The following is a 27,437-nucleotide window of genomic DNA, read 5'->3' as shown; positions in this document are numbered from 1 at the left end:
ATCTTTTTTCTCCTATTTATTCCTCAGAGAGATTCCTTTGTAGCTCTCAATCACATTCAAGAGGTTCTTAACTCCAATTCCAATGCACTGCACACGTAAAGAAGTTAACCAACTTGAAACACCAAACATTATTAAACTAAAAACAGAGAACCAGGAAAAGGAAAATGGGATCAAAAGGAGTTTATCAGAGTCCTCTGCTAGCTGTCCCTCCAGAAGCACCACTAGCAAATTTCCCAGCACTGGGTCTACAAGGAGAAAGTGGCGATTCTGGAGACCCTCCCGAAGGCAGCTGCTCAGTCTGCGGATATTAATTGGGCAGGAAAATCAAAGGACAATCATCAGTTTTTCTGATTTAACATGATAAGAGCTTTGAAAATGCACAACACCACATATACACAAAAACATATACATACCATATACACACGCAAACTGTACACACTGTTTCTTACAGCATTTACTTTTTTTCTTTAATATTTTCCCTAAAATTGGAGGGGGCAGCGATTATGCAAGAGTCCATTTTCCATCTTTGGCAACTTCCACAAACCTGGTATCCTCACCCCCCACCTACTAAACACCATGACCTACCCAACATCAACAGCAGCGTTAACTGGAATCTCAATTCCCCAAGGCCTCTCTCCCTTCATTTGCTGGGCACCTCATAGAATGCACTGCTTTCAGAAGAAACACTTAAGCAAGAAACGTAAATGCAAATCCTCCACATGGAATGATATGAGGTTAGGTTTGTAAGTGTGACAAGCCTAGCGGCTGGGAGAAGGTAGGAAAGTAGGGACAAAGTGACTAAAATGTAGCATTAACATTACAAGTTTTCCTTCCTAAATGGAGTTTGTGGCAAAAGTGTCCATATCACAGGCAGAGATGTAACCCCTGTTCCTCTCCATAATAGAGGTAGAATGAAACCTCAGCCAAGTTCTCCTGCCCTAGCCCAGAATGTGTAGCACAGGCCACTGCACTCCATCCAAGCCTGGCACTTAGTCTGCAAGGTTCAAAAGAGATACCCAATAGAGGGAAGGATGAGTGGCTCCCTCTGCCCCCTTCCCCAGCATGTGATGTTTCACCTAGCCATGCCATTCCTTGGCTCTGGAACCCTGGACTCATTGATATCCTCTCCTTATCTGTTTCCTCAACCCCCCAAAATAGGCACAATGCAAACATCTCACTCCCAACGTTGCCCTACAGATCCCTGGGGTTAAGGGATATGCCCAGAACATCAGTAGACATTCAATAAGCAATCATTTCCCTCCCTTGACCTTCCTTTTGTCTATTCTGAAAAGACATGTTCTTCCAAGTCCTGAAAAGCTTCTATTAGTAGCGAGACAGCAGCTCTACCATAGGAGAAAATAAACAAAGAAGTAGAAAAAGTCATTGGGAAAACTTTTTTCTTCTGAACCTAAGTGAAAGAAAGGAAAATACATGAGGGCTGGTAGACACAACAGAGAATAATAAAACGTAATTTATGCTTTGTCTGTTTGGACTATGTTGCCTGTTCTCTCAGAGAATAACAACAGATCTGGGGAAACTAAGAATCATCACCTTTACAAGTTCTCTTTTAATGGGAATGTTGTAATAGTGAGACATCAATATATAAACCATGCTGAAACCTTACCACCAAAATGCCCTTCAATCCACACAATGGGATTATGTAATTGTCCAATAAGTTTCCCAAGGTCATTTTAAAATGTCTCACACCTAACTCCTCACTGCTGGCCCTCTAGCTCTAGGACGGAAATCAAGGAGGATCTACATTATATTGCAAGGCAGTTATGTATATTAGGTGTGAGACACCAAATGGACATTCATAAAAGCGCTTTTCTCTCTCAATCAGAATTATCTTCTACCACATGATTATGGCTTCCTTCTATTACTTTATTATATAAAATAGTATCAGCCTATTGGTCTCATTAGAAAAAGCTGAAGAGCTATCCATTACGGAAGCGCATCATCAATACAGCATTCTGAAATGCTCCACTTTACCCAATACACACTGTCCACCAAAAACAAGATCTAAATAGGATAATAATGATTTTAAGCAAAGAGAATCTACCTTACTGATCTCTTTAAGAATCTATTATTCTGAATGTATATCTAAAAACAAGATACCAAGAAAAAAAGCATATGCAAAAATGTAAAAAATAACAACATGAAGCTTTAAACTTGAATAAAACTATAGGCAACCTTTGAACAACATGAGGGTTAGGGGCACCAACCCTCCATACAATCAAACATCTGAATATAACTTTACAGTCAGCCCTCTGTATCCACAGTTCCGCATCCACAGATTCAACCAACCTCGGGCTGTGTAGTACGTATTTATTGAAAAACATCCACACATAAATTCCACCTTATGTTGTTCAAGGGTCGACTGTCTCCATCTTTCAAGTTTTTATCTACTTCAAAAACCAGAGGATAACATACATGTCAAAACCTTAAAACCAAACAGTGATGATGATCAACAAAATAACTTAAAATAAGTTTATATGAGATGGATTGAGGAAAGAACAAAATTAAGAGGTTAAAAGCCTCATCCCTAAGAGAATCAAGATTGTTTTCAGGATTGAATTTTTAAAAGTCATATGGGTCAGTCAGATAGAAATCAGACACAAAAGAGTACAAACTCTATGATTCCATTTATATCACATTCTAGAACAGGCAAAAATAATCCAGTGACAGCCTGAGGCTGGGGGTAGGCTGCAAAAGGGCACAGGAGAATTTAGGGGGTAATAGAAATGTTCTATACCTGGATTGTGGTGGTAGTTACATGACTTCTATGTATTTGTCTAAACTCATCAAACTGTTCATTTAAAACAGGTCTATTGCACTCTATTTAAATTACACCTCAATAAAGCTAATTTTTTTAAAGTATTGCCCAGACAATATTGACACTCATTTACCCTAATTCCTTTCTAAGTGTTACAGACATGGCCTTCACGTACCTGAAGCTGTGCCACAGCATGGCGGTACCCACCATGCTGAAGAAAAGATGCTTGCAATCACATCAGGTGGAAAGAGCGTCACATTTCTCTGAATCTGAAGTAAATTTAACACTAATGCAAGAAATACTCCAATAAAAAACAGCACTACTCCTCGAATCATCAAGTTCACAGTTCGGCTAGTGACAGATGAGATATAGGGACCACACTTTTTGGGCCCAGGTGACTGTGTCTCTCCTTCCGCCATGGTTTCATAAGTTCAGTAAGTCAGCAAAAAAATTTTAAAAAGAGGAAGAAGAATGGCTTCTCAGCTGAAAAGCCAACTGCCTGAACCAAAGCAGATTGGCGTTTCAACAATATTGCATCTCGTCCTAAAATAGGACCTACCAGAAATCCTGCAAGAGATAAGAAAAAAGAAATCAATGTGTCTAATAAATGACTATACAATTTTCCTGATTTCAATACTAATTCATTTTAAAGGCCAAATAATGAATTGATAAGCTTATATATTTATTTAAATTATTTACTGAATAAGAAGACATTTAAAAAGCATTTTTATATGAATGATGTAATAAAAAATAAAGTGCTATATCTATATTTACTAGGACAGAATTAGTGAGCTAAGAGACTAAAAGGTTAGAATAATAGTAAAAACAGCTAGCCCCACATCAGTGAAAAAAGCAGGACGGGTTATCTGAGACACTTCTACTAGAAACTGGAAGATCAAAATCCAGGTTTCTTCTACCCAAATCTCCAAGCCCAAGTAACTGATGGGCTTGGAGATTTAGGTAGAAATTTTTACACTTTACAGAAAATAAATAAATTTCTACTTTACAGAAAATCAACATATTCTGACTAAAAATGTTACATTGCTCTGAATAAAATGTGACTTGCTTGTGAGGACCATCTCCATAGGGGAATAAAATGACCTCTTTTGATGTTTAATGCTGATATATGTGGATTTCTGCACAAAAGTATCTTACAAAAAAACAGACCACCACCCACTCACTCACACATACACCAAGCACAGAAACCAGACCTGACCCGCTGTCACCAGGGCCCGAGTTGTGTCCCACCCCTGCCTTGACCCAGTCTGCCCTTGTTGCAATCATGGGAGCTATTGTGAGAAAGCTGCAGTAGGAAGCAGAAGAAAGCGAGCTAAGAAAATAACGAATAACCTCTTGGCTAGATGCTAAGAAGTTTGATCCACATGGCTAAAACCTAGAACTTTGCAAGTACAGTCACTCTAGGTATTCACTCACCCCTCTAAACCAACGTGAACTTTCCTTTGTATATGTTTAAGACAAGTAACATTTGAGGCTATCTAGGAGCTGTCCTTTTAACTCTCACAATAACCCTAACAGGTAAGTGCAATTATGTCCATTTTACAGGTGAGGTGTAAAAGCAAAGAAAGGTTAAGTCACTCAACCAAGTTTCCAGCCTTAGTAAGAGGGCAAGCTGGGATTCAAATCCATGCAGTCTGTCTGGCTCCAAAGCCCTCATTCATACCATTATGTTCAGCCTCCCAAATTGTTACATGTTGCCCTAAATTCTTTTTCTATGAATACTTTTTTTGAAGTGGGAAAGTATACAGACTATTTTCATAACTTACCATTATCCCACCTAACAGTATACCTTGGGATATTTCCTTTGAATCTCTAAGTATTTTATTTAAACCTTTACTATGGCACTTCTTAGAGGTACCTTATGATGATATGTATAGTTGCTTTACAGATTATAAAATTTCTATGTAGGTCTTATTCACTATCAAGTTTTTGCTGTGCCTACGTACCCAGACAGGTACGTGCCTAGCTCATAGTAGGAGCTCTACATATTCATATTTGTTTCATTAAATTAGGTTAACTCCTTTTGAATCAAAGTATATTGGGTTAAGCAGGCCTTTTTTTTTTTAACATCTTTATTGGTGTATAATTGCTTTATGATGCTGTGTTAGTTTCTGCTTTGTAACAAAGTGAATCATCTATACATATACATATATCCCCATATCTCCTCCCTCCCACCCTCCCTAGCCCACCCCTCTAGGTGGTCACAAAGCACCGAGATGATCTCCCTGTGCTATGCGGCTGCTTCCCACTACCTATTTTACATTTAGTAGTGTACATATGTCCATGCCACTCTCTCACTTCATCCCAGCTTACCCTTCCCCCTTCACGTGTCCTCAAGTCCATTCCCTACATCTGCATCTTTATTCCTGTCCTGCCCATAGGTTCTTCAGAACGTTTATTTATTTATTTTTTTAGATTCCATATATATGGGTTAGCCTATGGTATTTTATTTTTCTCGTTCTGACTTACTTCACTCTGTACGACAGACTCCAGGTCCATCCACCTCACTACAAATAATTCAATTTCGTTTCTTTTTATGGCTGAGTAATATTCCATTGTATATATGTGCCACATCTTCTTTATCCATTCATCTGTCGATGGACACTTAGGTTGCTTCCACGTCCTGCTATTGTAAACAGTACTGCAATGAACATTGTGGTACATGACTCTTTTTGAATTATGGTTTTCTTAGGATATATGCCCAGTAGTGGGATTGCTGGGTCGTATGGTAGATCTATTTTTAGTTTTTTAAGGAACCTCCATACTGTTCTCCATAGTGGCTGTATCAACTTACATTCCCACCAACAGTGCAACAGGGTTCCCTTTTCTCCACAACCTCTCCAGCATTTATTGTTTGTAGATTTTTTGATGGCCATTCTGACTGGTGTGAGGTGATACCTAATTTTAGTTTTGATTTGCATTTCTCTAATGATTAATGACGCTGAGCATCCTTTCATGTGTTTGTTGGCGACCTGTATATCTTCTTGGGAGAAATGTCTATTTAGGTCTTCTGCCCATTTTTGGATTGGCTTGTTTGTTTTTTTGATATTGAGCTGCATGAGCTGCTTGTAAATTTTGCAGATTAATCCTTTGTCAGTTGCTTCATTTGCAAATACCTTCTCTCATTCTGAGGGTGGTCTTTTCGTTTTGTTTATGCTCTCCATTGCTGTGCAAAAGCTTTTAAGTTTCATTAGGTCCCATTTGTTTATTTTTGTTTTAATTTTCATTTCTCTAGGACGTGGGTCAAAAAGATCTTGCTGTGATTTATGTCATAGAGTGTTCTGCCTATGTTTTTCTGTAACAGTATTATAGTGGCTGGCCTTACATTTAGGTCTTTAATCCATCTGGAGTTTATTTTTGTATATGGTGTTAGGGAGTGTTCTAATTTCATTCTTTTAAATGTACCTGTCCGGTTTTCCCAGCACCACTTCTTGAAGAGCCTGTCTTTTCTCCATTGTATATTCTTGCCTCCTTTATCAAAAATAAGGTGACCATATGTGTGTGGGTTTATCTCTGGGCTTCCTATACTGTTTCATTGATCTGTATTTCTATTTTTGTGCCAGTACCATACTGTCTTGATTACTGTAGCTTTGTATTATAGTCTGAAGTCCAGGAGCTTGATTCTTCCAGCTCCGTTTTTCTTTCTCAAGATTGCTTTGACTACTCAGGGTCTTCTGTGTTTCCATACAAATTGTGAAATTCGTTCTAGTTCTGTGAAAAATGCCATTGGTAGTTTGATAAGGATTGCACTGAATCTGTAGATTGTGTTGGGTAGTATAGTCATTTTCACAGTGTGATTCTTCCAATCCAAGAACATGGTGTATCTCTCCATCTATTTCTATCAACTTTAATTTCTTTCATCAGTGTCTTATAGTTTTCTGCATGCAGGTCTTTGTCTCCTTAGGTAGGTTTATTCCTATGTATTCTATTCTTTTTGTTGCAGTGGTAAATGGGAGTGTTTCCTTAATTTCTCTTCAGATTTTTCATCATTAGTGCAAAGGAATGCAAGAGATTTCTGTGCATTAATTTTGTAGCCTGCTACTCTACCAAATTCATTGATTAGCTCTACTAGTTTTCTGGTAGCATCTTTAGGATTCTCTATGTATAGTATCATGTTATCTGTGAACAGTGTCAGCTTTACTTCTTCTTTTCCAAGTTGGATTTCTTTTTCTTCTCTGATTGCTGGGGCTAAAACTTCCAAGACTATGTTGAATAAGAGTGGTGAGAGCGGACAACCTTATCTTGTTCCTGATCTTAGAGGAAATGGTTTCAGTTTTTCACCATTGAGAACGATGTTGGCTGTGGATTTGTCATATATAACCTTTATTATGTTGAGGTAAGTTCCCTCTATGCCTACTTTCTGGAGGGTTTTATCATAAATGGGTGTTTAATTTTGTCCAAAGGTTTTTCTGCCTCTATTGAGAGGATCGTATGGTTTTTCTCCTTCAATTTGTTAATATGGTTTATCACATTGATAGTTTGCATATATTGAAGAACCTTGCATTCCTGGGGTAAACCCCACTTGATCATGCTGTATGATCCTTTTCATGTGCTACTGGATTCTGTTTGCTAGCATCTTGTTGAAAATTTTTGGATCTATGTTCATCAGTGACATTGGCCTGTAGTTTTCTTTCTTGTGACATCTTTGATTTTGGTATCAGGGTGATGATGGCCTCATAGAATGAGTTTGAGAGTGTTCCTCCCTCTGCTATATTTTGGAAGAGTTTGAGGACAGGTGTTAGCTCTTCTCTAAATGTTTGATAGAATTCACCTGTGAAGCCATCTGGTCCTGGGCTTTTGTTTGTTGGGAGATTTTTAATCACAGTCTCAATTTCAGTGCTTGTGATTGGTCTGTGTATATTTCCTATTTCTTCCTGGTTCAGTCTGGGAAGGTTGTGCTTTTCTTAGAATTTGTCCATTTCTTCCAGGCTGTCCATTTTATTAGCATACAGTTGCTTGTAGTAATCTCTCATGATCCTTTGTATTTCTGCAGTGTCAGCTGTTATCTCTCCTTTTTCATTTCTAATTCTATTGATTTGAGTCTTCTCCCTTTTTTTCTTGATGAGTCTGGCTAATGGTCTGTCAATTTTGTTTATCTTCTCAAAGAACCAGTTTTTAGTTTTACTGATCTTTGCTATTGTTTCTTCATTTCTTTTTCACTTATTTCTGATCTGGTCTTTATGATTTCTTTCCTTCTGCTAACTTTTGGGGTTTTTTGTTCTTCTTTCTCTAATTGCTTTAGGTGTAAGGTTAGGTTGTTTATTTGAGATGTTTCTTGTTTCTAGAGGTAGGATTGTATTGCTATAAACTTCCCTCTTAGAACTGCTTTTGCTGCTTCCCATAGGTTTTAGCTCATCGTATTTTCATTGTCATTTGTTTCTACGTATTTTTTAATTTCCTTTTTGATTTCTTCAGTGATCTCTTGATTATTTAGTAGTGTATTGTTTAGCCTCCATGTGTTGGTATTTTTTACAGAATTTTTCCTGCAATTGATACCTAGTCTCATAGTGTTGTGGTCGGAAAAGATACTTGATGTGATTTCAATTTTCTTAAATTTACCAAGGCTTGATTTGTGACCCAAGATATGATCTATCCTGGAGAATGTTCCATGAGCACTTGAGAAGAAAGTGTATTCTGTTGTTTTTGGATGGAATGTCTTATAAATATCAATTAAGTCCATCTTGTTTAATATATCATTTAAAGCTTGTGTTTCCTTATTGATTTTCATTTTGGGTGATCTGTCCACTGGTGAAATTGGGGTGTTAAAGTCCCCTACTATGATTGTGTTACTGTCAATTTCCCCTTTTTATGTCTGTTAGCATTTGCCTTGTATATTGAGGTGCTGCTATGTTGGGTGCATAAATATTTACAATCGTTATATCTTCTTGTATTGATGCCTTGATCATTATGTACTGTCCTTCTGTGTCTCTTGTAATAGTCTTTGTTTTAAAGTCTATTTTGTCTCATATGAGAATTGCTACTGCAGCTTTCTTTTGATTTCCATTTGCATGGAATATCTTTTTCCATCCCCTCACTTTCAGTCTATATGTGTCCCTAGGTCTGAAATGGGTCTCTTGTAGACAACATATATACAGGTCTTGTTTTTGGATCCATTCAGCTAGTCTGTGTCTTTTGGTTGGAGCATTTAATCCATTTACATTTAAGGTGGTTATCAATATGTATTTTCCTTTACCATATTCTTAATTGTTTGAGTTTGTTATTGTAGGTCTTTTCCTTCCCTTGTGTTTCCTGCCTAGAGAAGTTCCTTTAGCATTTGTTGTAAAGCTGGTTTGGTGGTGCTGAATTTTCTTAGCTTTTGCTTGCCTGTAAAGATTTTAATTTCTCTGTCGAATCTGAATGAGATCTCGCTGGGTAGACTAATGTTGGTTGTAGTTTTTTCCCTTTCATCACTTTAAATATGTGCTGCCACTCCCTTGTGGCTTGCAGAGTTTCTGCTTAAAGATCAGTTGTTAACCTTATGGGGATTCCCTTGTATGTTACTTGTTGCTTTTCCCTTGCTGCTTTTAATATTTTTTCTTTGTATTTAATTGTTGATACCTTGATTAATATGTATCTTGGTGTGTTTCCCCTTGGATTTATCCTGTATAGGACTCTCTGAGCTTCCTGGACTTGACTATTTCTTTCCCATATTAGGGAAGTTTTCAACTATAATCTCTTCATATATTTTCTCAGTCCCTTTCTTTTTCTCTTCTTCTTCTGGGACCCCTATAACTCGAATGTTGGTGCATTTAATGTTGTCCCAGAGGTCTCTGAGACTGTCCTCCATTCTTTTCATTCTTTTTTCTTTATTCTGCTCTGTGGTAGTTATTTCCACTACTTTATCTTCCAGGTCACTTATCTGTTCTTCAGCCTCAGTTATTCTGCTACTGATTCCTTCTAGAGAATTTTAAATTTCATTTATTGTGTTGCTCATCAGCATTTGTTTGCTCTTTAATTCTTCTAGGTCCTTGTTAAAAGTTTCCTGTATTTTCTCCATTCTAGTTCCAAGATTTTGGATCATCTTTACTATCATTACTCTGAATTCTTTTTCTGGTAGACTGCCTATTTCCTCTTCATTTTTTTGGTCTGGTGGGTTTTTACCTTGCTCCTTCATCTGCTGCGTGTTTCTCTGTCTTCTCATTTTGCTTAACTTACTGTGTTTGGGGTCTCCTTTTCATAGGCTGCAGATTCGTAGTTCCTGTTGTTTTTGACGTCTGCCCCCAATGGCTAAGGTTGGTTCAGTGGGTTGTGTAGGCTTTGTGGTGGAGGGGACTGGTGCCTGTATTCTGGTGGATGAGGTTGGATCTTGTCTTTCTGGTGGGCAGAACCGCGAGGGACCCCTATAATTCAAATGTTGGTGCGTTTAGTGTCCCAGAGGTCTCTGAGACTGTGTGTCTCAGAAGTCTCTGTGTCCTGGTGGATGAGGCGATCTGGATCTTGTCTTTCTGGTGGGCAGGACCGCATCCAGTAGTGTGTTTTGGGGTGTCTGTGACCTTACAATGATTTTAGGCAGCCTCTCTGCTAATGGGTGGGGTTGTGTTCCTGTCTTGCTAGTTGCTTGGCATAGGGTGTCCAGCACTATAGCTTGTTAGTCGTTGAGTGGAGCTGGGTCTTAGGATTGAGATGGAGATCTCTGGGAGAGCTTTCTCTGTTTGATATTACATAGAGCCGGGAGGTCTCTGATAGACCAATGTCCTGAACTCGGCTCTCCCACCTCAGAGGCACAGGCCTGACACCTGGCCGGAGCACCAAGACCCTGTCAGCCACATGGCTCAGAAGAAAAGGGAGAAAAATAAAAAGAAAGAAAAAATAATACTAAAATAAAATAAAATAAAGTTATAAAAATAAACTATTTTTTAAATTATTAAAAATAAAAAAAATTTAAAAGTAAGAAAAAAAAAAAGAAAGGAAGAGAGCAACCAAACCAAAAAGATCCACCAATGATAACAAGCGCTCAAAGCTATCCAAAAAAAAAAGCAGACAGACAGAACCCTAGGACAAATGGTAAAAGCAAAGCTATACAGACAAAATCACACAAAGAAGCATACACATACACACTCACAAAAAGAGAAACAGGAAAAAAATATACATATATCTCTATGTAAAAAAAAAAAATGGAACAGAGCAACCAAATCAATAAACAAATCTACCAATGACCATAAACTCTAAATACTAAACAAGATAAACATAAAACCAGAAACAAATTAGATGCAGAAAACAAACCCCAAGCCTACAGCTGATCCCAAAATCCACCACCTCAATTTTGGGATGATTCGTTGTCTATTCAGGTACTCCACAGATGCAGGGTACATCAAGTTGATTGTGGAGATTAAATCCACTGCTCCTGAGGTTGCACAGAGAAATTTCCCTTTTTCTTCTTTGTTCGCACAGCTCCTGGGGTTCAGCTTTGGATTTGGCCCCTCCTCTGCATGTAGGTCTCCTGAGGGCGTCTGTTCTTTGCTCAGAAAGGACGGGGTTAAAATAGCAGCTGATTAGGGGGCTCTGGCTCACTCAGGCCGGTGGGGCAGAGAGGCGTATGGAATGTGGGCCGAGCCTGCGGCGGCAGAGTCCAGCATGACGTTGCAACAGCCTGACCTGTGCTGTGTGTTCTCCCGGGGAAGCTGTCCCTGGATCATGGAACCCTGGCAGTGGCGGGCTGCACAGGCTCCCAGGAGGGGAGGTGTGGAGATTGACCTGTGCTTGCACACAGGCTTCTTGGTGGCTGCAGTAGCAGCCTTAGCGTTTCATGCCCGTCTCTGGGGTCCGTGCTGACAGCCACGGCTCACACCCATCTCTGGAGCTCATTTAGGCAGTGCTCTGAATCCCCTCTCCTCGCGCACCCTTAAACAACGGTCTCTTGCCTCTTAGGCAGGTCCAGACCTTTTCCCGGACTCCCTCCTGGCTAGCTGTGCACACTAGCCCCCTTCAGACTGTGTTCACGCAACCAACCCCAGTCCTCTCCCTGGGATCTGACCTCCGAAACCCGAAACCGGAGCCTCAGCTCCCAGCCCCTGCCCGCCCCGGCGATTGAGCAGACAAGCCTCTCGGGCTGATCATTGCTGGTCAGCACCGATCCTCTGTGTGGGAATCTCTCCACTTTGCCCTCCACACCCCTGTTGCTGCGCTCTCCTCGGTGGCTCCAAAGCTCTCCCCCCTCACCCACCGCCCATCTCCGCCAGTGAAGGGGCTTCCTAGTGTGTGGAAACATTTCCTCCTTCACAGCTCCCTCCCAGAGGTGCAGGTCCTGTCCCTATTCTTTTGTCTCTATATTTTCTCTTTTCTTTTGCCCTACCCAGGTCCATGGGGAGTTTCTTGCCTTTTGGGAAGTCTGAGGTCTTCTGCCAGCGTTCAGTAGGTGTTCTGTAGGAGTTGTTCCACATGTAGATGTATTTCTGATGTATCTGTGGGGAGGAAGGTGATCTCCACGTCTTACTCCTCCACCATCTTGAAGGTCTCTCCTAAGCAGGGCTTTTGGAAGGTGAACCTAACCTAGCACTTAATCATCTTTAAAATATATGTCCTGTAAGCTTCCAAGTTTCAAACTACCTTATAAATGAATTTTGGGAACAAAACCCATGTGTAAGCTGGAGGGAGGGGTGGGGGTGTTGAGTTTAGAAATAATCAGTATGAAAATGAGAACATCTGTAAGCACTAGTAACTTTCACAGCCTATCAGTTCCACGTTATAAACAGAAACAATAGACTTTTTTTTACTGTGCCTCTACCACACTCAAAGCTCTGTGCCCAACACCCAAGGGGGGAATTTTATCCTCAAGCTCACAAACCTACTTACTGTACAACATCACTGAGCTCTATAGCTTAGCAGCCTTGAGAAAACAGTACATATTATAGCTGATTCATAGGAAAATATATTCTAAACACCTACTGAAAATCCTAGAAAACATCTCCCCTTGACCTGGTCTTGCAGACTATTCCTTGCTGTGGTATCCAGCATGTCAGCATGTCATGTGTTCTACAGTGTTCAGTATCTACAGAATTCATCATCATCATTATCATCACGATACAGCACCCATTTATGGAGGGCCTACTCCATGCCAGGCATATAGTAACTCTAATCTTCAAAATAATGCTAAAGGTAGGTATTATCATCCACATTTTACAAATGAAGATATAAAGTCAAAGACACTTAACAACTTGCCTATGGTCACATGACATGCAGTATTAGAACTGGAATTGTACCTTACATCTGACTGATGCCAAAACCCATCCTCTTTCCTCTAAAACTTGAGTCCCATTCCAGCCCAACTCCTTAGACTTCTTTTTTGGCATCCCCTATAGAAGGGGATTTGGTTACTGAAAAGAGGGACAGACACTGGAAAACAATCTTAACTGTAAATATTCTCAAGGTACTAATGTAAATTAATGTCCAACCAGAAAAACCATAAGAATAAATGTACAAACAAATAAATTTTCTTTAAAAGTACTAGATCCAGGAGTAAAAATATGTATTAAAGAAAAAAATCATATGGCCAACTTACATGCAGTATTAGACCAAGAGTTGACTCCTCATTTCCCAAACTTCAGCAGACACAACAATACCCCCCGCTTTCTGCTACTAAAACAGCTACTAGAGGACAAAGAGTAAATACACATTTTAAGTAACCCAAATTGCTCTAGTATATCTAGTAAATTGTTTCTGTCTGTGAATTTTTCCAAAAGGGAATTTTATGTTGAATAATATTTTTAAAAGAACAAAACAGCTTCAGTTTTAAAAAGCTATTCTGGTGTGGTAGGTCCCATCTCACATCACTCACCAGTGTTTGTCAAAGAGCACTGGCATTTTGGGCAGGGCAATTTCTTGTTGTTTGGAACTGCCCTAAGCATTGAAAAACATTTAGCAGCCCTGGCTCATGCCCACTAAATGCCAGTGCACGCCCCCTCCCCACTCTGAGATAACCAAACATGGCCTTACATGTTTCCAAATTCCCACAGAGACGCAATGTTCTCCCACTGAGAGACACTGATTGCTAGACTCTTTCCGCATTCTACTTCCAGGCTGCTAGAGACTTTCTACAATGTTTATTTATGTAATTCTGCCACAGCTGTTTACTCAACCTTTCTGAAAGTGCTTGTTTATAGTTTCTTACTTCACCCCAAAAGTTGTCTTTAAAAATAACACAATTGTTTCATGTTTACCTGAATAAGATTTTTTAAGCTATTTTTTAAGTCCAAAAAGCTAATTTTGTGACTACATAATAATACAATACTATATAATTACTGGAGACAAAAATAAAAGTTAAAATGCTTTAGAATCACAGTATCCTAAAATGTAAGAAATGGAAGGGAATGGGAGTTCATCTCTTCCAGGGGCTATGTGAGTCTGATGTAAAACAAAACCAAAAAAGTTGTGGATATGTGCATTTTTCCGGTTAGGGAGTTGGACATTTTTATATCAAGTACTCAAAAAGTTCATGATCCAAAAGAAGTTAAGAACCAGTGATCTGTTTCCTGGCAAAGCAAATGAGACCCAAAGTGGGTAAGTGAAGTGACAAGATCAAGAATGTATACTACTGGGTCTTGCTACGACAAACATGTAAAGTGAACTCCTAGAAATGGCCAGACTCATCAAAGGGGTAAAAAATTCCACAAGACCATTCACTGCCTACTATGCAACAACTAAGTTCCTAAATAAAGCATGTTGTTTATAATAGTCACACATTAGGGGAGGAGGTTATTTTAAAGTGAAAGCTCTTGGAATAAGTATCCCTAATTTGTTTGTTTTCAAGTTTGGTTTTCTGATTATGTATTGATAATATCTTCCTAGAGCGTATCTATACCTTTAAATGTTACTGTTACAACAGCAATAAATTCGATTCTCAAAATTTTTTTAAAAACCTATATTTGAAAAATTTAGATTACCCAAGAAATAATTTTCTGATCAGGGAAGAAGTCTCTGGGATAAAGATACCATTTAAAAGACAATATCTCAATAGATCCTCAACAATAATCCTAGTAAGTAGGCAGGTGTTTTTAATCCTTAATCTTTTTATTTTACAAAAATAAAATAGGTTAAGTAACTTTCTGAGATTATAAAACTGTTGCCGGGTAGTACCAGGACTAGCTCCAAGCACTCTGACTCCATGTCCAGAGTGTTTCCCATTTCACAACTGCCTTTTCTACAAACACCATACAGAAACAATTTAAATGCCACAAAAGAAACAGTTTTTAAAGCCATGTTGATAAACTACTGTTAATACCAAAATAACACTTTTTTTTTCAAAAACTGACAAAGTAGAAACTTCCACAGAACATGAAAAATTCTACCTTAAGCCCTGACCTACAATTTCTATAAAGTACATTACTGAACAAAAAGAAAAATAGTTCAAATAGTTTGGATAGACAATAACAAATCATCAAAACTGGAAAAACGTTATTCCCAGTCTATGGCTTCCTGTCAATGGATTATTATTACCTTCAGGTAAATAAAATAAGTGATTCTCAGCTTTGCGGATGAAAATCAAAGTTTACATTTGCCACTGAAACAACTTCCAGGCAACAGGCATTTGAAAACAAGCATACAAACAAAATCTCCCTAAGAACTGATTAAGTACCAATTGTATTTTAACAATTGCAACACCCCCAAAACCATACAAGATCATTTCTCTTTAAAGGAAGAGCAGTCACAGAAGTATGTTTACTCCCTCAGATTACCTGTCTCTTCAGGTGCTTAGATCAGAAAGGCTACTAAATAATAAAATTAAATTACTACCTCACATCTTTTTTATCCTATGCTCTTGTAATTAGAATGGCATTCTCAAAATAGAATAAGCATTACAGTTAGGAAAAACACACTTAAGTCAATGAAACTCTCCTGAAATAAAAGCACACAAATGTGAATCATAGGCTATGGACGCTAAAAACTTTTAGGAAGAAAAACATGTTTGCCTTGAAGACCCTGAAACTCATCTTTCCTGTCAACATTAAAACCCAAACACAGAAACCATTAAGCAAGCAACATTTGCATCCCATTATTGCTTTTAAATGACAAATCTCAGTCCCTAAAAAGGTTACTCCATCGTTTGAGAATAATTTTCTGATAACAATGAAAACAAGCTCTGTCATTAAATTTCTAAATTGCATTTTATCCTTTCCTTTTCAGTCCACCACACGTAAAAGCAACAGTTGTCAGTTTAAAAAGAATCAACCTCTTTACCAAATAAATGTACATGATTCACAGCTTCATCACTTTGTATCAGGTATGTACTGAGAACTATAACAAAACACACTACTCAACGTAATGTCCAGAGAAAGAATAAAAGGAGGAAACAGGAAGAGTACGGGGCTATTCTCTGGGGGGCCCCTATTAGTGGGGGCATCCCTTCATTCATTTTTCACTCAATGGTTCCCTATCAGGGCCAAACCCCAAAGTTGGAAGATACAACCTAGCCTCTGCCAGACTGCCTTCATTCCTCCTGCACCCAAGACAGGAGCTTGTCTCCCCGCCGCCCCCCCCCAACAATCCTCAGCTCCATTGCAATAGTGATCCCGGCCAGTCTCGGTGCCCCAGCTGTCAAGACTATTCATTCCTTCTTGAAGCATTTTCTCAATAATTCTACAAAATAGTCAGCTCTCCCTGGTATATTTCCCTAGACTATCTAGCTAACGCCATACTTCACTAACTTTCTGCCAATGCTAACTGGACATGGGTCACTATCACTTAAGTTTTATCCACACTGCTTTCCTCTACCAGATTGCCAATCCCCACTGACCAACCCTAAAATCCAAGAAACTATCACCAACCGACTTCTAGGTCCTGAAAAGAGTTATCTTTGTCTTTACCATACACCTACTCCAGAGGTTTCCAATTCCAATCCAAAATGCCGAAGTCCCACTCCTCAACCCAATATCAACATACCTTTTGGCGGATTCTAAGCATTCTACAATACCTACCTTTTCGGATCCTTCCCCCTCCCAAGCCTGAGTCTGGTCTCCCTGGCTACGAGCCTGCCGAGTCCTGACAGCTCTATGCTTGACAGCCCGCCGACCTCCACCCCATCAGATCTCCAGGGTCGCCCTTCCCGCCGTCCTCCAGCCTTCTTTCCGCTCGGACACTCTTCCACTGACCGGGAGCCTCGGCCTCTCCTAGACCCTTTCCCCGACCCAAGTGTCCCCTTCCGGATCTCGCCGACCCTTCTCCAGGTTAAGCAGAGCCCCTCGACCTTCAGGCCCCATCTGTGGTCCTGGCTCCTCGTACTTGCCAGCAGGGTTCCCAGGCTGCAAAAACGCAAGCGGTTCCTCTTCCCGAGGGCCACCACCTTCCTCAGGCCCCTTCCCTCAGCACCAAGTCCACCGCGCTTCCCCGGGGAATCCCAACTCACCCCCGCCTCCGCCATCTTCTGGGACCGGCCCCCACGCCCCTCCGCCGCTTCCTCCTCCCCTCCCACAACTCCTCCCGAGCTCCCCTGCGCCTGTGCGGCCGACGCGGTTACGCTCGGACGATCGGGGCAGAACAACTTCCGGTTCCCACCGGCGCCAGGTAGTGGGCCCGCGAGCCGGGGCAAAAGAACTTCCGGTCTCCGCGAGGGTAGCGGCCGGCTGTAGGCGTGGACTGTCGAGTGGTGAAAGGCTGGTAGATCCGCTGTTGTTTGCTGACCGGGCAGTCGTCGTTTTTACTGGTACATTTATTAATGAAAATTGAAGGAGAAATTAAATTTGCAACAAAATGCATCAAAGCAAGTATTTGTATGGCTTTCTTGTTTTCTCTAATGTTTCCTAAAGGTTTTAAATTTGTCTCGTGTAGATTTTCACAGTACCAGTAAAAAAAGGGATGTGGGTGGATTATACTGAATGGAGGAGGAATTTTAAAAAGAAAGGAGAAGAGCACCCAGAAAAGAACCCAGAAAAGAGACAATAACTTCAAAATGTCCTGACATCATTGTTCTCTTTAAAGCAACATGAGTCCTGTTCATCCAGGTCTTGCCTCCTCTAAGCCAGCTTTTTCAAACACTTCAAAATTGCCTTCAATGAAATCCTTATGGAAGATTTTAGCCTGGAGAGACCTTTGTTTTAGTTTAAGTATTTACTGATTGCAAGAAGGGATAAGACCTAAAAAGCAAGAACTGTGTGGCCCCCAGTTCCTAAGGTTCTTCCATCCAACGCAGTCATTCCTACTTCAGTATGAGGCAGAATACAAAGTCCTCAGGAGAAATACAGAGAGCCACTGTCTTCTGATTAAGTTTGGGAACAGTTTTTATGCATGATAACGAGGCAGATATGATGAAGCTGTGCATTCTCTGGGAGCTCAGAGATGGAAAAACATGAAATAGATGGTGGAGCCTGGAGCGTAGACAGATGTATTGAGACATGAGATCTGAATGTCACACTCATGAATTTGGACTAGATATTTGTTATTATCATGGAAACATGAAAATCACAAATTACTTGATGCCAGAGTGTAAATTGATGAAGAACGCTGAGAAATCAGAATAACTTTGGGTTACTTTGAAGCTGGTGTAATATGGCTGAGAGAACACTGGTGAAGGATTGAAACCTGGCGCTGTGACAGCAAGTGCATAATCATGTCCAATAAATTGATTTCTCTAGGCTTTTTTGTTCCCATTTGTAAAATGAAGGATTGGTCTAGATTATTTCTAAGGTTCTCTTCATAGGCTAAAGTATCAATGATTTGCTAATTCTGTGACTTCAGAAAAGTTTTTTCCATTAACCTTACATGTTGTTTGGTTTCCCAACTGAGTGGGAAAAAAGGTAAACTAGAAAACAAAAACCTTTTTACTTAGCTAACACAAACACCCACAAAAGTTTATTTGCCTTGTTGAAGTGAGATATTTTTAGACTAACATTAATGATTGTCCAAGGGTTGATGACTAAGCCTCTAAGAACCTTGAACTTGGAAGCCTTTCCCGAATTAAAAGCATCTGGAGTTTTCCTAGTCAGTACCTAGAACCCAAAACACTAGAGACTCTAGTACTAGTTTTGGTGGTGTTTTGATGTAGGAATACATACAGTTGTGGGACACAAAAAGTCAAGGATTTTTGCCTTTTTGAGATTACAGGATGGATCATTTGTTAATCCATTCATCCCTCAACAACTATCACCTGAACGTCATGCACATCCCAGGCACTTGGCACTGGACCTCAGGAAGAAAAAACCTTTTCTGCCTTGTGAAGTTTGCAGTACAGTTGGGGAAACACACAGTAAATAGTTAAATTAGTGTATAATTTCAAATTGAGACAAGTGCTACAAAGATGATGAACATCTCCATACTGTGAAAGGGGACTGGGTATGACTTCAGGTGTGACTTGAAGATAGAGATCTTCTAAGAGCAGGGTGAAGAGCAAGTGTGAAGGCACCAAAGCTGCAAAATCTTGGTACCTTCCAGAAACTGAAAGGATGGCAAAGCAGCTAGTGGGTAGCCATTGAGAAGGAGGTTACATATCGAGGTTGTGTGTTAATTTCATGACTTACTATGTGCCAGGCACTATGCTAAATTCCATTTCATTTCACATGCTCAAAACCCCTTCAAAACAGTTACTATATAGTAGATGAGAAATTAAGGCTAAGAGCAGCGATTCTCACCCTGGCTGCATTTTAAGATCACCTGTGGATCTATTACAATTTCTAGTGCCTGAGCATCACCCTCCATATATTCTGATTTGATTGGACTGAAGAGGGGGCCTTGGCCCTTTTAATAAATCCCTTGTGTAATCCTAATATGAAGCCAGAGTTGAGAATCACTGTCTTAAAGTTAATTTGCCCAGGGTCACTTGGCAACTAAGTGGCAGAGGAGAGAAATTAAACCTAGATCTGTCTGATTCTACAACCTGTGCTTTTAGCTACTCACTAGTGCCCTGTCAACATTCAACGACATGTAGCACCAGTTGCATGCTAAAAACTTTGTAAAACACTGAGAAATAAAAATGAACAAGACAGAGCCCTTGCCTTCATTGAATTCACAGCCTTTTAAGGCAGAAGTCTCAGTAAATGAAGCTAGGCCAGCTCATGTAGGCAGAAGCAAGTCAACTGAGGACTGTCATTGAGATCAGATATGTTCTTCCTATTTTAAGCTAGATTGGCACTGAAGTAACTGGTGCATCAGGGGATCTACGTAGGCAGCTATTGCAATCATCATCTGAGAGATGGTACAAGCCTGAACTAAGGCAATGGTGAGGTTCAAAGAGAATTGGCAGGACTTGCCGACCACTGACATGAGGGTGAGGAAAAGAAAGAGGTGGAAGATGACTTCAGAGTTTTGAGTTTGATGGACAGAGTGGAAGTGAACACCACTGATCTAGAACAAGAACACAGGAATTGAATCTGGGGTTGAACGAGTTTGAAATACTTGTTGAGCATTTAGGTAAAAATGTCGAATAGAGTACTGGAAATGTGCATCTGGAATTCAAGTGAGCAAACGGATAGAAATAGAGATCTGGAATCCTTGACCTCCAGGTGGTAGTTGAAGGCATGCCTTGCATAGTGTGTATGCTGTGTATGGAAGTCTTTTAAAAAAGACAATAGAGATCAAGAGGAAAAAAATCCACAAAACCTGACCTTGCTGTATTTGAATAGTTCAATAAAGCTATTTTTATCTGCAGTGATATTAAACACAGTCAACTCATGATTATCTATGATGAGATTTTAATACTTTCCAGACCTTCCCTGGGCACACAGCAAATTTAACAGATGATGCATAACCATGGAATGCAAACCAATTTAAATATTGGCTAAATATTTAAGAATGCTATATGATGCATTCGGAACTGTAACAGAAATATCCTACAACAGTGTTTTCACACATAAATAATTTGTATGTAACCCTAGTTTTGACTTCAATCATTTTGATAATATTACTCAAACCTACAAAAATTATAATGTTCTAAACATAAAACTAGGTAGAAGATCCTTAGGCTTAACTCCTACTTCTATAAACCAAAACATTTGCAAAATAAATATGAACAAAAGCATAAAATAAGTAAGCTTCAAATTATAGTAATGTGAAAGGTGTTTTTTGAAACTGAAGCATTTCAATAAAGACTGAAGTAGTTGCTACAGAATGAATTATTTTGAGATAAAACGTGCTCTTATTACTGTTCATCACGTGATGGCCCAATTCTTTCACTACTTCTCTTTATTCAACCTTCATTTGTACAGTCTACCCTACCATTATTTGGCCTTCATTTAGAGCAAATGATAATTTAAATCCATCTCTGTTGTTTTTTAATCAATGTAAGACAGAATCCAATCTTAAGAGAAATCATGTAGCAATGCTCTGCTAGAACGTGTTTATCAACATGATTCACAACATGCTTGTATTAATATTTGAAGGTTATCATGTAATTAAAATCACATCATTTAAAGATTCTCCAGTAAATTTATGGACCACTGAGAATGTACTCATGTCCTCTAAAGATCTGCAAACGCTACTTTGAAAAAAGCTACCATAGGTTATCCAGAGTTTTTGCTTATTTATGCCTTGTAAAATTCCTTAGCATAACTCTCCAATTCCCGAAATGTATTCCTTAGAATTAATATTAACAGGAATTTGTGGAGAAAAATAGGATTCTGTGCTCATATTTAGTAAGCATTGGATTAGAAAAAATTAAACAGATATTGTCAATATGGGAATTTTGAGACCCTGTAATATTCCAGGACACAATTTGTTCCATGAAACATTTGTTTTTTCCCCCCTTTGGAGCATCTCACAGAGCTAGTGGTTGGCTATGTTTACATCCTGTCAAACATCCCTCTCTAATATGTTTAGGGGAAGTTGAAGTAATGAAGTTGCATTTTACAGTGAAAGCTGTTTATAAAATCCTCTGTCATCAATCAATCCATAATCATCTACATAGAAAGCAGGCTCTTAGGGCATATGGCACACTTGTCAGTGCCTAGGGTGGTGCCTCGTTTGTATTGTAATACAAATTCAATAAATATTTGTTGGGTTAATTAAAAGTTTGTTGTGTGTGTGTTATTTGTTTTATGTCAATAGCGGTTGCTGCTATTTTGGTTTCATGCACTACGTGGCATCTGGAGAGAAGACTGTGATCAGAAAACTATTTTTATATAGCCTTCTTATATAACAAGTGTTTATCCTGAAGGAGCAGAAAGAAATTTGTCTTAGAATCTGTACTGTCTAATACAGCAGGCACTAGACACATGCATCTATTTAAATTAATCAAAATAAAATAAAAATTCAGGTCCTCAGTTACACTAGCCACATCTCAAGAGTGCAATAACCCACGTGATGGACAGAGCAGATTATAGGACACTTCTATCATCACATGAAGTTTTACTGGGAAGCACTGATTAGTTGATTTATGTAAATTTAAGTGCCTCAAAATACTGACAAGGTAAGAAAAAAAATCAAGAAATAGAGGCAAAATCATTATCCACCAATTTGTCCATCTAAAATTTATCGGTTCTTTTAGCATGTTGGAGACAGAATTATGTAATGCAGAGGAGCCCAGTGGTTTTAGTTTTACTTTAGGAAAAAGTGTGAGTTATGGCATTCTAAGCTTTCAGACTTGGCACCAGCCTCTTCCAGAGGGACGTGCCAATTTCAGAAGGCAGTTTGGTTTCTCAGCAAGAATCATGAGTAGGTGACCTGTAGAAAGTCTATATAGCACATTAGCGTGGGCCAGGTTATAAAGAAAAAGCCTCCCGCTGGAAACAGTGTTTGTTGGAATGTATTTTAAGTAGGACCTTGAAAGTGTCAAACATCCGAAAAGACAAAGAGGGATTAACAGGCTAAAATCTAAGGGGAAATGGGACCCCAGGAAAGTAAGCAGAGCAAGGAAGCCACTCTTGCCCTGAAATTATTTGCTGATTGGGAAAAACTGAAATTCTGTTTTGTCAGACTTTTCAGACAAGAGACAATGTGACATCTTGGCTGCGAACTTTTGGCGTCAGAGACCTCAAATTGAAAAGGCAGGACCCCAAAGAACAGCACCTTTGACCATGTGAAGTAATCCCACACCCCACCCACAGGCGGAAATGAGCAGTGGGAAATTCAAAGGTGCGAAATAAGTACCTGTGGAAATGTAGCCAGAAGCTGGCGTTCAGGCAAATTTGCATTCCAAATTCACTCCACCCCAGTGAATACAAAAACTTCCTGTCTTTAGTTTTGTTTAAAGTGGTCTTAGAACGATAGGGTCCAAAATGCCTGTGAACTGAACCCTTCTAAATGTTCTTCCAGTCTTTTCCAAATACCAAGCCCATATCTAATACATCTAGAAGTTTCTTTAGTAACACTCACCTTAACCAAGTATCCAGAGCTTTCAACTTATTTGTCATAGGAAACAAAAACCACCCTTTTCATATTTTCATTTCATCAAATTACAAATTTTGTATTGCTTTATGTAATTTCAACAACACAACTGATAACAATCACAATGAACTCTTGGTGGACACACAGCCTAATTGCTGGGGCCACAAGAGCTTGCGGCAGTGGCAGCCGGCCGCGGGAATGCAGGAGGCTCTGCCAGGGAAAGCGGGCTTTTCCTCTACTCTGAGTGCAGGCTCTTCTTTTTTTTTTATTTTATTGAAGTACAGTTGATTGACAGTACTGTGTTAGTTTCTTCTGGACAGCAAAGTGACTCAGTTACATACGTATATCTATTCTTTTTCATATTCTTTTCCATTATGTTTTATCCCAGGATATTGCACAGAGTTCCCTGTGCTCTACTGGAGGACCTTGTTGTGTATCCATCCTCTATATACTAGTGTGCACCTGCTCATCCCACACTCCCACTCCTTCCCTCCCCTCCCCTCCTCCCCACACCCCAGCGAAGTGTCTGTTCTCTTTGTGAGACTGTTTCAGGATCTTCTTACATCCTTTGTCAGCCCTGGGAGGAGACCGGGAGGCTCACAGAGGGAAAGGACTTGCCCAGGGTTTATTATTAGTTGGGTCAGAAGAGCAATCAGATCTTCGATTCCTAATCCTGTGCTCTTTTTTTATTTTTAAATAGAATTCATCTTGATCTCAGGACCATGCTTTACATCTTTTAGATCATGTAAAAGACATTTTTTCTACTCTATTAGCTTAACAGACTCTGAGACAGTAATAGATAATTCTTGGTATATTTGTAGGTAAAGCTTTTATACATTTTGTTAATAATATGCCCAGAATACTCAATATAAGTTATTTATCATTTCATAACTCTGTACACTGAGATCACCCACTATTCGATAATAGTTACAAATGTGAGGTGATTTCATAATAGGGATGCTTATCTTCTTGCATGTAAACTCATTAAATGTCTACTGCAATTACTGACCTTATTTTTTTTAAATTGGTGGCTAGCTCTCTACCACATTCAAACAAACTGGAAGAAAAGAGGAATGACAGAGGTGCTTATAAATCAATCTAGTCACAAGCCGGCAAACTAACCTGAATTCTCATGCTGGCACTGCTTCAATCCGTGATGATTAGTGATGTGATGATCAATGCTGGCTACAGGAAAAAAAAAAAATGTGGTCGAAGACGGGGGGCAGGATGGGGAACAGTACAGGTTGAACCTCCAATATTCTGAAAGAAGAGGGCAATGAGAAGGGTATTCACCATTTAGTACTGGCCTTGGTGTAACCCTTTCAGGGTGTTTTTTGGGTCTGCTAGGAAGCAGTGATGACTAAAGTCAATAAATTGACTTTAGTCAATGTATATAAAGTCAAATGGTCCCTGTAAGGCTTGGTATGTATCATCAGGCAACAAATAAACTAAACAAAGCCCAAACAAGGTCACCATGGATGAGCAAGCAAATGCAAAATACAACTCTGAGACAAAGTCACTGAGGTATAAAACATCAGGGTGAGAAGACAACTGGAAAGATTATAAACTATTTGTCAGAGAGGCAATGATAGAGACCAAGAAAAAAGAGGCGACACTAGCTATTAATTATTACAAGGGCCCATACAATTTGAGGTCAAAAAACATAACAAGGTGCTTTCTAAGGGATTTCTCTCCTGCTAATTCACCACACTGTCGTTTCAGCTCTGCAACACTCCTTCATTCAAACTGAATCACACATGAGGGGCTTATACAGCTTTCACTCTCCCGAAGGCAATATGTGTATTCTAAGCTCTTAGTGAACTTAAGCTAGACTCACAGTTGTCTAAAAGTGTATATTGCTTTTATAAGGGGCTGAAAAATGTAGCAGAGAATTTCCTCTGACTTGCCAGTTATATATATATATAAAAGCAGAGGATTTTCACTGATAACAGATGGAGGACACAAATGATTAAATAGTTGAAAATTTCCCAAAAGATGTATGTATAACGTAGGTGATGTAATAGACATAAAACACACCTATAGAAATTCAAGGGCTTGAATTTAGATTTCTTTTGGGATTTAGATTTCCCTAAAACAGGAACTATCAAAATAATTTTCCACAGAAATAAATTATTTGAAACGATTTTCAATTCAAAGGGGAAAGGGAGGAGAGGGATAAATTAGGAGTATGGGATTAACAGATACAAAGTACTATACATAAAATAGATAAGCAACAAGGATTTACTGTATAGCACAGGGAACTATATTTATCATCTTGTAATAACCTATAATTGAAAATAATCTGAAAAAATATATATATATATAACTGAATCACTTTCTGTACACCTGAAACTAACACAATGTGATAAATCAACTATACTTTGATAAATTGTTTTAATTTTAAAAATTAGGGCTTCCCTGGTGGCGCAGTGGTTGAGGGTCCACCTGCCGATGCAGGGGACACGGGTTCATGCCCCGGTCCGGGACGATCCCACATGCCGCGGAGTGGCTGGGCCCGTGAACCATGGCCGCTGAGCCTGCGTGTCTGGAGCCTGTGCTCCGCAACGGGAGCGGGCACAACAGTGAGAGGCCCGCGTACCGCAAAAAAATAAAAAATTAAAAATTAAATTAAATTTAGTTCCTTTGGAATTTGAGAAGCACTGCTTTTTTCTTAAGGCTAGGAATTAATGCTTTAATAATGATGACAGAAAATTAAAAGAACTTAAGACTTTTCAGAAACAGATCTTACATTCATAAAATTAATTTTAGTATGACAGAACCATCAGTAGAAAAGACATTCCAAACTGAGAAATAGTATATGTTGCTCAGTGATGGCCTGGAGAGTCCTGGTGATGCTTAATATTCTCAGAGGGTTTATTGGACACCTTAGCTCCAGTAGATCTCATAGCTCCTCTGTGATTTTAAAGATTGGTCCTCTGCTAGAGCTCAGTTTTCTCTGAGGAAGCCTGCACTAGTGGAAAAGCGTGAGCACTCTTTAGAAGGAGGCATATCTACATTCTGTTCTCTGCTCTCTATCACCAGCTGGGTAGTCTTTGGCCAGTTGCTTGACTTCTCTGAGCCTCCATTTCCTCAACATTAAAACACTGGCTTGGCCCAAAAGTTCGTTCGGATTTTTCCATAAGACGGTACTGAAAACCCGAACAAATTTTTGGCCAACCCAATACTTCCTGTTGTCAGGAATATATCTGATAAAGTCATAAAAGATCCTAGTTTTGTGGGTATTATAATTAATGACTTTGATATACATCTTGACAAATGGCCTTATTTCTATTGAAAGGCTCCAGGATTGGGACTTTCTCTCCTCTTCATCTTTGCAAGCACAGCTCCAGGTCTGAGAGAGTTCCTCCTGGGGTACAACTGGACTCAGCTTCTTTATGGCTCCTACCTCTTGATTCCATTCCACGCGACAGCTTTTAAATTGTTCAATTCTCCTCCCATTCCACACTCCCCACAGATTCTCGTCCTGGCTAAATATACTGTTTCTTTACTCATTTTCCATAGCACAGTTTCTCTGCCTGCTTCTATAACTGTTGCTTTCTTCTGGGCATACTTCAGTCTGTCAAGTTACCTGCCATAGGGCTACTTCCAGAACAAATACCAGAGTTGCATCCTCACATGCCTTGTTTTGGATGCTTCTTTTAACACAATGTGCTATCACAGTAGCATTTTTTGGCAGCTACATCCCACTATTAAGTTGTATGGAGTTGTTAAATTTAAGCAACTCTTAAATCCTTTCCATGTGCACAAACCACATTTTCTTTATCTTTTTCTTTTATAGTTGTGAGTAGAATTGGGGCTGTTTTGGATGTTTCCACCTTGTCCATTGAAGGTGAGGGGTGGATGCCTAAACAAAAGGGTTTATAATTCAAAAGGGTTGAATTTCTTCTTCTTAAACCATGTTCATAGTTACTACCTATGAAGATCTCTGGGGTACAAATTCCACCATTTAACATAATGCCTTTCAGCTTTGTGGTACCTATAGCCTGTATCTGCATGCCATCATGCTATCATAATCTTATTCCAAGTCCTTAGTAAACAATTTGTGTAGTACAGCGCCAAGGCCAGAGGCCTGTGGTGGGCTCTAGAGAGAGCCCTGCCTTTTAGTTGACATAAATCCATTCATCAGAAAGAACTCTGCCTACTGTACACCCAACTCAAATTCAGAGTGCTATCGTTAGAGGTTGGTAAGTTCATGTAGAAATTCAAGCTAAGCACTTCGTCCTCACTAATTTATGCTGTTTTCTTTGCCAAAGGCTTACACATCATCTCCTTAATAATTGGTCTCAGATGTCAAGCCCATCTCCGGAGTTCACAGGATTCACCTCTGTTTTGAGAAGAAGACATTGTGCATTTTCAGTCTTCCCTAATTCTCAGGATT

The 27,437-nt window shown here is 39.4% G+C and overlaps 1 protein-coding gene across 8 annotated transcripts in view; it reads right to left on the bottom strand.

The window, feature by feature from the left end:
* INSIG2 (insulin induced gene 2) overlaps nucleotides 1-17,166 on the bottom strand; it is a 32,688-nt gene extending 15,522 nt beyond the window's left edge. For 2 of the 8 annotated variants that reach the window (XR_009541201.1, XR_009541200.1), the window contains exons 1-2: nucleotides 11,018-11,830; nucleotides 2,952-3,343 (exon numbers count right to left, since the gene is read on the bottom strand). Coding sequence is in view for 5 of the 8 variants with exons in the window: in XM_060153015.1 (XP_060008998.1) it covers nucleotides 2,952-3,195 (244 nt within the window). In the remaining 3 variants the exon portion in view is untranslated. Of the gene's footprint in view, nucleotides 1-2,951; nucleotides 3,344-11,017; nucleotides 11,846-12,086; nucleotides 12,103-17,132 lie in introns of those variants that run through there. The other 6 variants (XR_009541199.1, XM_060153019.1, XM_060153015.1 and 3 more) reach the window with 5 other exon arrangements.
* Nucleotides 17,167-27,437: the final 10,271 nt, after the last annotated feature.

The sequence above is a fragment of the Lagenorhynchus albirostris genome, chromosome 6 (assembly GCF_949774975.1).
Source record: "Lagenorhynchus albirostris chromosome 6, mLagAlb1.1, whole genome shotgun sequence".
In the NCBI taxonomy this organism is placed as follows: Eukaryota; Metazoa; Chordata; class Mammalia; order Artiodactyla; family Delphinidae; genus Lagenorhynchus; species Lagenorhynchus albirostris.
The sequence above is the reverse complement of the archived record's forward strand: the minus strand, read 5'-3'. Positions and strand labels throughout refer to the sequence as shown.